Genomic DNA, 15,658 nt, shown 5'->3' with positions numbered 1-15,658 from the left:
TATTTCGAAACACTTTATATTGTCGTCAGCTGTTCTACTTCAAAATCATTCTGTCAACCTCAAGTCAGACAGATAAGCGTTTTATTACTGTATTGTTTCTGGGTAGGCTACCATTTCATTTTACTTCTGTCAGTGAACAATCAGGCAATATTTGGGAGTGATATTTTAATCCAATAAATTATTTGGCTCATAATATAAAATACATGCGTCATAACTATCCAGCCCCCAAAATTATCTCCCTTCTACTATTGCCATTTATGTGTCATGGGTATTTTCCAGGAAAAGTACCATCAGATATTACTGAAATTTGATGCATTTGAATAGTTCACATTTGTCTTAGAACATATTTAATGAAAAGGCATACAAGGCAAAAGTGAAGGCACTTGATCACCGATTATTTGTGCCAGTGGTGAGATCATCATGACACAACATATGTACAAACATCCTAAATCCACATTCAATCTTACTTATATAAGATACAGCAATTTTTGACAGACATTATTGAAATAAACCTTTATTACCTTTTTCTTTTCTTTTTTTGTATCTGAAGCATAGCATATGTCACTAATGATGCATCTTCGGGATTTAATATTTTAATTCAATTTAACAAAATATATTGAATTGTATAATACATACAAAGTTTTCCTTCATGTTTTTTGTGGAAGAATGCCAAGCAGCTGATAACAAACCCTGACCATCTTGTGAAAAATGAACACATTTGCTATTAAAGAACAGAAATAACTTCCAAAATCAATAGCCCTCATTTCATTTCTCATATCAGTCACATGCCTCCTGCATGCTCATCTCACCTCCACACAAACAAAGGCTTGTAACACGCATAGGCCTAGTCTACGCACTACAATGATCACAAAAGCACAACCCATGTACTCACTTATCTACCTTCTACCCTCATATGTTTTCAAACCAAACCATAACCCGATAGTATTAATATAAATCAAAAGACCCGCTCCTTTCACAGCACTGCAAATGTATTATGTTGTTTTTGTTTTTAATTTGGAACACAGAATATAGATGAGATTGTCATGTTAATTTCTCATCTGTGGGCTTTGACTAAGTAACCACATATACAGAATGAAAAACATTAAAAGTACAAAAAATTCAAGTTGTATTTACTTATTTAAATTAAAGTTAAAAACCTGTGTTAAACTTCTGTACAAGTAATGTGGGCTGTTGTAGGCAAAGCGTGGTGTCACGTTCAGTGAAGGCGAGACTACACCTTCAGCAATCATATCATGCATGTTTCTCCATCACAGTATGATGCATGCATATGAATATGATACAAAACAGAAGTTCTGCTTTATTCGTTTTTTAAACATTACAAATAACCACAAGCACTCTAAACAGCCAGTGGGACTAGGTGGCTTGGATGGCATTTCATGTGTAGTATTTTAAATGCCAGGATTTTATTTCCAGTTCCCCTTCAGGACTCTTGTTAGAAAGATTAAACCATAACCAACCAAGGGAAAAATAAGAAAATCAGGACATGAATGCAGGACAAAAACAGATTTGACAGTTTCTAAAACAATAACCACTACAAAGTGAAACTAGTCTAGATAATGGGTTTTCTGTTTGTTTGCTTGCAATGGGAGTGATTACAGGCATGTAACGTAATATTCAATCAGAAAACAATATGATGCATGCCTCCTAGTAAAACTTTTTTTTTTCCAGTCCTTAAAAAGTGCTCTTGGTAAAAATGTTTAGCAAATTCTATAATGCCCTATTTTATCTCCATTCAGACAAGAAATTAAACAATTCTATGACTATTGTATAGATGCCATTATTATTTCCAAGAGGAAGGACAATGGACTTACTCGTCACAGATACCATAGGTTAAAGGGTACTCGAAAAGCAAAAAAAAATACGTATACAAAAATAAAGCCAAACACACCTTCATAAAATAAATATTTTACTTTTCTTTCCTGTCTCAATATATATTTAGCATTAGGTTTCAAACAAAATAATACATTGGAAACATAGAAAAGACCATTTGTTTCTTCTTTTCAATTATCAAAGTTCTATTCAAATGTACAATATTTTGAGGCACAGAATAATTGTCTGCTTTTTGCACTGTTGATTCACTAAAAATCATTTAGATTATTTTGTGCATTTCACTCACAATATGTATTGATGTTATACTTACAAATTAATATCCGTAATGGCAACTCACACTTAAAATATTCATCGAAAACCCCATGAGCAGCTATGAGTCTCAAATGATCAATTAAATTAATCACCACCGGGCTTCCATTTATGGATTTCCAGCTCTGCTGTACATTCATATTTTAAAATGTCTTCAAACTAAACTATGTAGATGCATGACCTTTTAACTAAGTTATCTTTTCCCTGCCCACACAGATTATTCAGTTTGTTCATCTTCACAGGTCTTGAAATTACAACATTCACGTACAATGATTAGTTTTGGTTGCTGGAAGCCACCCACAGTAGCCAAGATGTTATTTGGATACAGAAACCTCAGGAAGAGGGTAACACAAAGGGGAGAAGACCGCTCAATAACTGCATTGGCATGACAAAAGGAAACCATTCCCACTCACATCTATGTGCTCACATCCATTATCATAGCAAGTGCACAAGACCAAGTCATTTCAGAAGCCAAAAACTTGTGCTCCTTTTTTTAAATTTAAAGCATTCAGTTCTTCTTTGACCATAATTGGACTGATATTATAAAAAATGGAATTTGCTGAAAACATTTACAATTATATTGACTTGGGGCAGGAAATCAAAAATGTTTGCACTGCGAGTCGCTCGCAGAAGCATTAGCGACATGTCTGCGAAAGGATATGGCACGGCTAAACTAACATGGTATTAAATCTAACAATTCGTGCCGCAAAAGGACCTTCTAGCAGCTCTTTTCTTGCACAACTCGAAAGAATAAAACAACTTTCACACAACCGCTACTACAAAACTACACAACTGTACTCAGTCTTACTTTTATTTTTAGTTAGATGCTACTTTCTTCTAATTTTTAATGTAAACCCCATGAGGTACAGTTTTGTAGTTTGCCATTAGCAGCTGGTTAAAGTAGTATTTAATCCTACCCAACAATACAGGGGGAGTGGTCCCATTTTTGCTGTATCAAATCAAGAAAATATCTGCAAGAAAACAACCTGAAATGCTCTCTCAGCTCCTCTAGTTTTAGAAAACTTTGAAGTTGTCTAAAGCCTCTCAGGGTTATGGCAAAGTGGAAAGAAATCCCCTTTGGTCAAGGTTTGCATAGACACTGTACCATGAGTTTATTCACGTGCCTCAGTGGCTGTGTGTTCAGTGGAAATAACTGCTTATTAAGTACAATACAGGTGTACAGTGCGCGTCACAAATTAGATCTTGCGCACATTCATACAAACAAAATGTTGCTTATTGTTAGTTCACAGAGAAATGTTGAATGTCATTTTATATTATAGTTTGCTCAGCAATGTGTCAGTGTTTGTTTGGGTTATGTTTTTACGTAATTCTTCATGATTTGTTTAAATTCACTAATTCGTTTATTATCACGTTGCTTTGTTCGTTGTTCTGAAAACGATTTGATGTCTCAAAAATGGTTTCCTTCTTAACACATCTTTCGTGGGAGTAGTGACAACTTTCGAGTTAATATTAAACCTCACTCATACTCTTTAAAAAGTTATGTATATTCTGCCTTCATCCTATATAAGAGGGGTGTTTCCATGCATGATACATTTGACATTAGTTTAAAGTTTTACACGTAAAGTATTTATGTATGGAAATGAAATTTAGACAATGGTACAAGTGTAAATATATCTGTGTAACACGATCATATATTTAACATGTATGTGTAAACATTGAACACTAGTTTTTTCATTACATGTTTTGTCAGTGTGGCCACAGTGCACATATCCTTTGGAGAGATACAGTGAGTGCGCAGGTACGCTGCACCGCAGGGTCTACTGCCACAACGTTGTGTTAGCTGGGTAAGTACTGCACCTTGAGACACAGAGCAACAAGTCTGTACTTATTGCCTCTTACAGTAGAAGGCATCGAGTGATATTAAAGTGATGTACTTTGTGTACTGATGTACACACTGTTCAGTTTCAAGTGACGATAATACACATTTTTAGGCGTTTATATCACATTGTTGGGTGCAGCAGCAGCATATTTGGGGGGGGGATGGGTATCATGGCAATTTTGAATATCTAAATGTGAAAGGAACGCCCACTTGGGATTCGAAAAGCACACCTCAGTCATTCAGAGCACCCCAATACTGTGTTACAAATGCTAGGCCAATCAGGTAGATATGTTGAAGCAGATAGCTTAATACTGTACTTATTTATTCAAAGGGCTAAGTCACTTGTAATGTGCTCATGTTATGTTCATTGAGTTAAAACTACTTAAAACATATTTGTGCTCCACTATGACAAAAGAAAGACTTCATGGGCTCGCGCACCTGTAAATAAATAAGGACCTCAAACTAATGTCTGGTGATGTTATTGATGAATTCGGGCATCACAACAAGAGGCTTGCAATCACATAGAAACTCCTACATCGGCGGCAGAAACAGCTGATTTCCAATGAACAGTTGTAGCTTATTTGTAGTTGTTAGTTTCTTCCAATGATAAATTTAACCACTATTTACGTAAATAAATAAAATAAATACATTCACGTAGTCACAATGTTGTGTGTTAGCTGGGGAGTGGATGATGAATAAAATATTTACATTGATCTGTTTTTTACTCAACACACACATTGATCCACCCGCTAATAGATAACACCTAGAGATAAGGGCGTTTGCTAATAATAACAACAACAACAACTACACAGCTTTCATCAATGGCGGCTTCGGTTTTTATTTTATTATTTTTTCTTCTACTCATATCTGTAACTGCTACGATGTATAGGCTTGTAGTTTTGTGTCAGCAGGGCTGTGGATTACAGCACGGAGCGCCAGATCGCTGTGTTTATATGCTTTATTGACGCATCGCTGCTTCTCGTAGGACCGTCCTGCTCTTCTGCCTCCGGTTTCTCTTCAATTTCAGACACTGCGATTGGCTCGTGGTGCCTCTCGTGCTGCCCGCCCATGTCGGAAGCCACGCCAGCAAAACACGTCTTCACCCCATTCGCAGCTACTCATATTTTAGAGTTAATTCAGCGAGGAGCTGCGAGATTCCCTCCTTCGACTCTTTTGCAACTTTTCTCGTTCGCACCTTGCGAACATTTTTTATTTAATCCTGCCCTTGGTATATTACTTTGAAAGAAGACAAATGTGGTCTGTAAGAGGGGAAAAAGTTATTTAATATATGTATTTTGTCTTCATAAGTAGCCTGTCCCATAAGCTGCTGGTCCTCAAATAAGAATTTCATTAATACCAAAGACAAACTGAGTGTTACATTAATCTCCAAATGAATTCTATATTTGTAAGTGTCACAGATCTATACAAGAAATAAAAAACAAGAAAGTCATGATGGCTCTGGTAAAGTACTAGACAGCAATTTGTTAATGCAAACTTTCTTTTTGTTAAACTTTCAATTAGTAATTGCAATCAGGGCACCCTAGTTGCATTTCTGTAGTGATGTGTAGCATAGATTCTCTACACCATGAGTCTACAACACTACAGGTACTGTGAACTACAGAGATTATCTAAGTGAATATTCATATGGTACAATGGCACTCAAAGGCAGAAGGTTTTGATTAAGCAAAGTTATTTCTTGAAAGACTTACGGTAATTTGAATGCAATTCATCTATTTCTTCTTCGCTTTGATTTTTTGCAAAGATCATTACTGGTACCTAAAATGGAAGAAACAAAAAAGGCAAACAATTTCACTTTGCAGAAAATCTAAATACCTTATTATTAGTAATGAACTGGATAGTTAGACTACCAAATATAAACTGCCTCAAAGAACCTCTTGCTCCATCTGTAATAAATGGTGCTATTTTATGTTAAATTATTTAAACCGTTGATTGTTTAAAAAAATATTTCTGATGGATATTTGTTAAATTTTATTTGGCAATGTTATAGTGTTTGACCCTACACACTCAACATTCAGTAGGCTTAATTCTTTGAAAATCAAGATGCTTTTTTAATGAACAGAATGTTAATTAGCAAAGCCCCAGCAAAAAATAAAACCACAGACGTTTGCCACTTGATTGATTATCCCAGATACCCTAAAATACACAAAACAAATATATTCACTGAAAGTACGCACACTTTTGGATTTGCCTTCAAGCTGTGTCCGCAGCTTCTCATTCTTTTCAACTTCTTTTGCGATCTCTTGTGCTACAAAAAAGAAAAGAAAATGTTGCATACGTTAAATACAGAAGTGAAACAAAAATAGGGTTAAATTCAAATATTTTATTTTATTAATTTAAGTGTTCCAGCTGTCATTTAAAAATATGCAAATGCAAATGGGATTAGTGACTGCTGGAGATTCACACAAAATATAGCACACACAGGGTATACCACTTTGCAGACATGATTTTGTCTCCCAAACAAATGATACAATTCAGGAGGATATTTCTTGCAAAAGTGTGGATTTCCCTTACAGATTCATAGGAAAATTAGGAAAATCAACCTCTGAACACTACATCTACATACATCTAATGTTTCTGTGTACAGTATGTTCATTTGTATATAAATAGCAGTGTTCAATATTGACACAGCTGCGTTTCCCTCACATCTCTACAACAGATCCACTTGAATGTCTGACCACAATACTCATAATACACAATACTGACCACCATGTGAAAAGAACCGATGGAGGGATTGAGAAAGAAAAATGCAATGCAGATAAACCCAGTGTGCCCAAAACTTAAAAATGCCAACATAACAAATCATGTTTTCTTTTGCACTGAACAAAGTAAAAGCATAAGAAGCGAAATGGAGGATGTACTGGGGCAACACTGCTTTTGGAGAAAGGAACACAAATACATGCTCTTCTTTACTATTAAATATAGTTCTCCCAAGTTATATTCCATCTAACTGCACTGAACTGAAAACAGACTAGCTGAATCGATGCCTAGATCTAGAATTATTATCTGGTTGTGCACGGTACTGCTGGATTACAGAGCAGAAGATAGAAGAAAATTCTTGTGATCAGGCCCAACAGATATTCCAAAGTTAATTTATTAAAGCTTTGCATTTTGTGCCAATATAAAATCAATGGGAATTTATTACTGAAAAATAAAATCAATAAAAGGAAGATAAATCAGACTAAGCACACTACCTCCTTTGATCATTGCTGGAGAGCTGGCTCAAGGGTAAGCTGCTTTTCATTGTGAAGGAAAAGCATCAGACACAAGCCATTCTAAACTGTGTCCAATGAGTCACATCACTTGGGTTGATTTTAAAAACACAAAATCGTTTTTCACAAAAGCTTAAAAAGCACATGCAGGCTTTAATCATACCAGTGTTTGATTTCCACAGTGAAATGTTAATTTGCAGACATGGTTCATTTAGTAAACCATTAGGACACATTAACATTCTAAACAGTTGGGTGTACCGAGAACCACGTTGGGGTTCAGACAGCAAAAAACATGTAATGGTGCTTACAGGGTATCAATTTACACTCAACACAAAGCACAAAGACTTATAATTACAGTGCTTCTTCTTCTTTGGTGTGTTTGAGAGATACAAAGCAATGCATCAGCAGTGGTATGTTGACAACTTAAGCTTTTACAATATCGGTTATTATATTTGGTAAAATAGACAGTTTGATGCATCACGCAAACAAACCCAGACAGCAAGTTGGCATTGTTGGAAGATTGGAAAATTACAAAAAATAAATACAAGAAGAAACAATTAGTTCTACACTAACAAAGAAACTATATATATTTTGTACACTAAATCCTCTTTCCATGGTCTGATCTATATTGGGAAAAACAAAGTAAGACATCTGAATAATAAGTGACTCATTAAAAAACACTGAGAAACAAAACATGGAAACCATCCTAAATAAACAAACAATGGAAAACGAAGGCTCTCTCATATACCAATTCTGAAATGGTAATTTAATTTGAGTTTCCCTCTCCTGGATCTAGTGAAATAGTGAAAGGCATTCCCACAGGTCTAGAGGAACATGCTCTGAGCGTTCACATCAAGACAATAAAAGGGTGTCTGCCTGCCAGCTACCTCTCTCTAATACGGAAGATCCTGTCCTTATGGGAAATCAAGTGGGCTATGACCAAAAAAAGATATTGAAAATAATGCATGAGAATAGTTTGCAGGATGCAAATGCGTAGAGTACAGAATTTGGAGATACTGTCACTGCAGTATTTTAATTCTGCAGGACTCCTATAGGTTTCTGATAGGAGGAAAGTAAGTGATATTTAAAAAAAAAAAAAAAAAAAAAAAAAAAAGTAAGAGTAAGTAAGTAAGGCCTGAGGTCCAGGGCAATTATAATACAATTACATCTGAATATACAGCATTCTTAGCTTTTATTTTTATGATAATTACCTGAAAAGAAAAGATATAAACATCAAACAAGCAATACACTTGCAAGGCACTTCTGCTTAAGTTTACCCTTTTTCAGTGATTATTTTTAGCTTGTGAAACTACACATTGTTTTTGCTGTACATAGCTATATTGTTTATTCAAAGGCCTAATATGAAGCAAAATTAAACACTAAGAACAATTGTCAATATGACAGACATTAGGATATTCGAGCATGGTTTAATCTATCAGAAGAATACCATATTTACCTTACATTTAACATTTTGGGAAATTAATGCCACGTTTCCACTGGCTGAGCGTCCGGACGCGCCGTGTTTCGTGTCGGTTAACTTGCTGCTGCTGGACGCGTCCGTAAGCGTCCGTCCACTGAGGACACGAGTCACTATCAGAGGGAGTGTGTGTCTGACTGAGACACAGGAGGACAGCAGAGACTGTGTCGGGAGATACCATCTCAAGTGCCGGTGCGATCACCAAGATGGAGTGAAATCCACGTACAGAAACAAATGAAATGTTTTACTGCTTACAGTTAATATCCGAGTGCATTAAACACTGTGATTCACAGGACTGGTGCAGCGCCTGACTAGTTCAAATAAGGATAATAATCGCATCGTAGCAGCCGATGGTATTAATATTGTATGATAGCTGGCCGTGTTTCAGGCTGTGTTGTCAGTCAGTGTGAAGGTGAACACGAGTCAGTTAACGTGTGTCCATTTACAAGTTAAATTCATGAATAAATAAATACAGCAGATCTGGGTTTCCCTCTAAAACATTAAGGACTGGTTTAATAAATGCGTCCATAAACGTCATGACTGAGACGCGCACACTTTAGTTCAATTAAAGCTGCTATATTGTATCTGGATGATTCATCATGAAACGTGTGTATTTTGTTTCAACTGTAACTTGCCCGGGTTAAGGACGTCTGATAAGTACATTATAAATAATACGGCAAAAAGTATCGTTTGCAGTTACAAATCTGTAGTAAGTAATACATTAAGGGAGTCACGCTGTGCCATTTAAAATACATATATACTCGCACAAATGATGACAATAATAATAATAATACATATTCGCTATTTATTTTATTGTTGCACATGGAAACGTATTCGTATGGGAACGTGATTGTCTGAATATAATGTTGTCTACACGTTCAGCTCTTCCTGATATCTCTGAACAGAAACGTGTATTTATTACGCTGTTAAAGCACAAATAATAAAACAGACACAAAGTCCTGTCCTCGTCAGGCTGTGTCGCTCGTAGTTTTGCTCTCTGTCTCTGTTTTTAACACGAAACACAAACCAAACCCACAGTTGCTGCTCCTGTATCAGAGGGACGGATCACAGCGGCCTGGTTTTACAGAAACAGCTCTGGGACTCCGGCACGGCGTGGCAGACACGACGCTTAAGCCAGTGGAACCGAGGCATAAATAAAACCTTACTACAGTTAACATACAATGAGAGTAGGCCTCTACATTCAATTATCTAGTCTGCAGGACTATGAATTTGGGCAAATGCCTTTTACAATGCCTTGTTTCTGTTTCCATTTAGTTTTTAACCTGCATAATTACAGAGGGATGTTCCTCTTTCTGTGTAACTGTTAAAAAAAAAAAAGCCAGCACTCTTTGACCTGCTGTTCTTGGTTCACTTTCAAAGCATTTCATGGTAAAACGTCTTAATCATAACTCAATAATCAGCTCCTGGAATTCTTCTGCAATACCTAGGTGAAAGCTGTTATTATAAAAATAAATCATCTTCCTGTGCTTAGCAAATAGGATTTGAACTACAGAAACATCACATGACAATTTTAATGAGCAGGATGCTTCATTGGTAGGTTGAACACTAGACTGAAGACGTTAGAAAAATCAGCACATTTTCAGTTTTAAAAAGGCACATGAATCAAGTCAGTTAAGATAATGTTTGTGCAGGGGAGTACATGCGAATGTAAAACCTGAAGTCGCACAGCTCAATGAAGGATTAACGTCAGGCATCTGCAAGCCTTACCATAATACTTACACGTGTATTTTAAATGTTACAAAAGAGATGGAAGATTTCTACAAACACGTATTAATCTACCTTAAAACGAACTTCAATCTTATCTGAAATTGGCAAGGAGACAACTCATACTTTTTATTTTCCAAAGCTGCAGATTAATTCCAACTTTATTTACAAAGAAATGGTCCTGGGTCAGGGGTAAATGTAGATCAGTGGCTAAACATGCTGGGAAAGTTGAAAGGGCTGAAAGTTTGGCAGAAGCAAATTTGAGTAATATAGTAGACATTTAAAAATACATAAACACAAGTGTTAGCAAAAAGTAGGTAAGAATTATGGAACTTGAGACAGGCCTTGTGACAGCTGTTCGGCCTATAGCACACCAAGGATGAAATTTATCAAGAGGTTTCACATTTGACTGAAAAGCAAAATAATTGCTTACACAAAATCCCACACTGTTAGGCATCTTCTGACCTACTCACGTCTATATCTCTAACAAGACAGACATTTAATCTCTTAATTCGGCTATCTCCACTGAAAGGAAATACAAGTGTGGGTACCTGATTTGGGAGTTAAAGAGTCACACTGGGCATTGTACATGTGTACAAAATCCTGGTGCCGTTTAATCAGCTGATGCCTGCTGCCCTGTGTAGAAAGCAGAACATCCTTGAGTCTTTTCTTCAATTCTCGATCAGAGAGGAGATCATAAACCACCTTGGCCATTGTTTTCCTTTTGCTGACAGAGCTAAGAAAAAAAGAAAAAAGAAAAGCTGTTTCACAAAGCAAGCAACAAAGGGACCAATTTCAGTGTCCTTTAGATTTCCTTGTTAAATGTACAAGAAACAGCAGACAACTGACTGACATAAAAATTTGGAAGATTGTAGAGTGGTTTCAGACGGCCACATCTTGTAAACACAAAAGACTACATCTGAATTATTACAGAGGATAAAAAAAAATTGTGACAAACATGTTCCCATTTCTCACCACATTCGTTTCCATAAACATCTTCTTAAAATAAGCATTTGAAATAGTTAAATTTTTCTTTTCCATAAATCTGTAGAGAATTGTATTACTCAGTTGGAGCAGAAACTCAGGCAGTGAACCAGTATCGCTCTCTCATAGTAAATATGAGACCAATACAACTGTGAGGGAAAAGAAAATTACTTAATCTGGTCTTGAACTCAGAAACATAAATGTTTTGCATACATGATTTATTACTGTGCACTTATGAAGGTTAATCATCACAGTGTTCAATTTCTTACTGCAAAGGCACAAATATCTAAGATGAAGCAGTAAGCTAATAATCCCCACTTCATCAGTGACTTTTTGTAATGATGATAAATAGCTTGTTTTGCCGTACATTACAAGTTAATTTACTGCAGTTTCTTTGAACAAGTCCCTTGTTGAAAGCTGTAAGACTGCTCACAAATACATTCAGTTTCCATGGCTTTGATAATTGATATTAAGACTCAGAAATGCTTTCAATGTTCATTTCCTTTTATGGGAGAACTACTGAAGTAGCAGACATAAATAAAGCCACATACCATAAGCAATAGCACTTCTCTGGTAAAAATCAGATATAAAGAGCATTTCCAGAGCATAAGTCTATAGCATGGTATATTATTTTTAGGTTGTCATTCATGTTGACACTCAGATGGTCAGCTTTGAAACATAAGGGTATTACTGTGGGTGACATTCAGCATACCCTTCATCACATGTGCAGGTCTACATTACTTTGGGTCTTTACAATGTCTCAAGTAAATTTAAATTGTCACGCAGAGTTTAGGAATACAAACTACATATATTAAAGAGAGGATATTGATGAGCTCTTGTGTTCAGGTTAAAGTAAAGTGTTTCCAGAGAGGAACATCTCATGAGGTGGGCCAGAAAATAGGGTACGTTTAGGAAACATTCTTTTAGCTGTAATTTAAAAGAGACTTATTAAAGAAGAGAAGAAAAAAAAACAGTGGAGAGTGAGAGAGTTGGTACATTGGGTACATCAGCTTTACCAAGCTGGTTTGAAAGAAGATCAGATGATGAAAAAACTGAGCATGAATTATTATGAACATCCAATAAAACACAGCTTGGCTGTAGCTGTGGGGGGAAGAGTCTCTCACAGTTATGGGGCTGAAGGTTAACCGTAGGACACGAAGCCCTATAAGTAAGCATTCATGTTTCCTCCTAGGTTCAGACACAAATTAAACCCACCCACAGTGTCAGCAGCAAACCAGTATGTTTCAACAACAGTTGTATCTAAGGATATCAATCTCTTGCACTGTTGAATGCCATACCATAGACTGCTCTTAACACTATAAGGGCGCCATAGACTAATTACATTATTTGTACAGCTATGCATCCCATAGACCATGAACAGCAAAATCAAGAATACATTCTTGCCAAACTAAAATAACATCATAAAGTAGTTTACACTGTTTTTAACATTAATGATCAAACCTGTAGTCTGTAATACATTTGTCATAAAAAAAGAAAAATATGAGGAGAAAAAGAGCTTTAAGGCAATATACTTGATCAAACTATCATTTCCATCATAAACCCACTTCACAAAGAATGTCTTAATCTTATGGGAATTTAAGCATCATGAGATCAACAGAGGAGGAACAAAATATATATATATTTTTAACTTTGCTTTTCCACCAATGCTTTTATTTTATGGGGAATAGTAGCTACGCTAATTTAAAATCACAGAAATAAATCTGTCCCTTGGCTAGGTATGTGGGAATACACTTTATTGTGTAACATGTAAAACTGATGCTACAGATAATTTGCAACATTTAAACAGCAGAGTATTTAACATTAAAATGCCTGCACAGGAGTCTCACACATCAGGGAGTCCAAAACGTCTTTTGGAATGTTCTCATCCCCTTGGTGTAAAATACTGTGACTACTGTGAGAAGTCTCTCTGACATGACACTTTGTAACATTAATTCCTTAAGTGGTCTGATAAAAAGAAAATGTCACTCCCATCACATAAATGAACATCAGGAGATTTAATTTATTGTAGGGCAAATATCGTGTTGCCCATTTCTCTTTAACTTCTGAATTGTCCAATAGGGTCTAAGGTGCAGAACTGAACACCTTACCTTCTCAAGCTGTCCTTTTTCTCATCCCTCGTTAAACAGCTGTCCAGATGTTTGTTGATGTACTGCTGTGAAATGCCAACACCACACACTGGACATTCCACTATACAGAAAACAAGGTGCAATTTAATCATTGTTGTGAAAAAAAAATCTTGCTTAAAACTGAATTTATATATATAACCAAATCTAACGTATAATTCATTAGCCTCCAAATGTTTGTATATTGATCAATTCCTAAATAAAACCAAGGCCCAATACCAAGGTAAACGTATGCACCATCATTCTGGGAAGATAAGTATTTTGGTTTAATTTTAACATTTTTGCACTTGAATTCAAATATATAATCCAGACGTACAATTAGTGACATTTCAACAAATTATCCCATCTATGGCCAGACCATTCAATTGTGTATCAAGATAAAGGCAACTAGTTTACTGGCTGGTTAACATATTGCAGTTTTGTTTAGGTAATACAATAAATCAATGTTCTGTCACCTTTGACAACGGACTTAACGTCACTTAAACTTGATGGGACCTCATAGTTAGAAGAGGCACTGGAGGTTGTAGGCAATTCAACAGGCTCTTCTTTCACTGTACTTTGCCGTTTTTGCATTGTGTCTTCATTGTCTTCATGTGCAGACTGAGGTTTTGCCTGTTGTGAAGGAGATGAAATATTTCCTTTTTGGAGAAAGCAGCTAATTATTGTATTTTCAGTTTTCAGAGTGGAAGAACCCTTAGGATTCGATAATTTGAGCTTGCTGGGTGTCTTGGGAGTTTTGGGAGAGATAGGTGGCGACTCAAAATTAATCTTCAATAGCTGCTGCCTAAAGGAGAAACACAGAAATTTGCATGAGCCACATTCTAAACACAGGTAATTAACTAATTTCAAATTGGTCATGGTGGAATATATCCCTATTTTCCATTAAGGAATCAATAAAACAGCAACTAGCTAAACAAAACGTAATTCCAAAATATGCTGTAAGACAGTGTTAGGAAAGGTAAATGAAGACCGTTATGTTCTGACCAGATTGATAAAATTTTAGACATTAGAAAATATATAATTACTTAAAGTACATGCATGCAATTACTGGTGATTCTGTGCCATCTCAATAGTAGCCATGAAATTTGAATTATTCCTAAAAGTATACCATGTTCAACAAACACTGGATAGTTTGCATTGTATATACATTCAAAATGCAAGTGTATTTCTCTTTATTTACTAGTTTATCCTGAACAAACAGATCAGTTAATGTTTTCCTTAGATCCACATTTAAAAAGCTATATACAGATCCCAGTTCTCTAGTTATTCAAAAAGGTTATTCATTTATCAAATGTCATGAAGATTAAGTACTCATTTAATTATGTGAGATAGCATTTTTTAAGAAAATGATTGAGATAAATATTAGACTTGGACTTCTGCGCTTTATAGAATCAGAAATAGATTGATTCTGGAAAATGAAGGTAAATGGCACTGAAATTAATTTCCTGCATGGCAATCCCTCTTTTGTTTGGTCTTGTTTTGTGATTTCAAAGAAGGATCTCTTTGTACAAATTACATGCCCTAACATAACTTCCTAAAAAATGTCAATGAATACAGCAACAGAATAAATTATAATAAACAGAATATATCAATTGTGGACAGAGATATACATAAACAGATTCTGAAGAAAAAATAATAATAATAACTGGCAGACGGTCTATAAGTGATCGATGGTGACGGTCTAAAAAGTAAACAAATATTCTAACAAAAAATGTCATTAATATTGTATTTGTGTTATGAATTTATTTTATCGATGGCCACTAGTAACACTCATTACAGTACCAAAGTACGCTCAGTTATCATTAAAATACACTTTAATTACCTTAAGCTACAGCCGCAAATGAGTGTGCATTTGCAGTAAGCACCTTCAGAGGTCACTACTGGGGTGTTGTTGAGAACAGCAACGCAAGTACAGTAGTGACCAGTGAGCTCTTTGTAAGGGTGCTAGTGCCCGCATTTCAATTGCCAAACTGGGGCATAATTTCTGACACCCAGCACATAGTTACCTACGAAATGGTAATAGCATGCACTCGATTCTGAAATGCTGAACTCAGCAGAGTGGGATGGCAGAGAATAGAACTGGACATTTGTTGAGGAA

The 15,658-nt window shown here is 35.8% G+C and overlaps 1 protein-coding gene across 6 annotated transcripts in view; it reads right to left on the bottom strand.

Moving 5' to 3' along the window:
• Positions 1–15,658, bottom strand: part of rad18 (RAD18 E3 ubiquitin protein ligase) — a 66,842-nt gene that overhangs the window by 30,514 nt on the left and 20,670 nt on the right. For all 6 annotated transcript variants that reach the window (XR_010811602.1, XM_066698094.1, XM_066698093.1 and 3 more), the window contains exons 5-9: positions 14,016–14,344; positions 13,525–13,624; positions 10,984–11,168; positions 6,196–6,266; positions 5,710–5,776 (exon numbers count right to left, since the gene is read on the bottom strand). Coding sequence is in view for 5 of the 6 variants with exons in the window: in XM_066698094.1 (XP_066554191.1) it covers positions 5,710–5,776; positions 6,196–6,266; positions 10,984–11,168; positions 13,525–13,624; positions 14,016–14,344 (752 nt within the window). In the remaining variant the exon portion in view is untranslated. The remainder of the gene's footprint in view (positions 1–5,709; positions 5,777–6,195; positions 6,267–10,983; positions 11,169–13,524; positions 13,625–14,015; positions 14,345–15,658) is intronic.

This window comes from Amia ocellicauda, chromosome 3, assembly GCF_036373705.1.
Source record: "Amia ocellicauda isolate fAmiCal2 chromosome 3, fAmiCal2.hap1, whole genome shotgun sequence".
NCBI lineage: Eukaryota > Metazoa > Chordata > Actinopteri > Amiiformes > Amiidae > Amia > Amia ocellicauda.
This window is presented reverse-complemented; position numbering and strand designations above follow the sequence as displayed.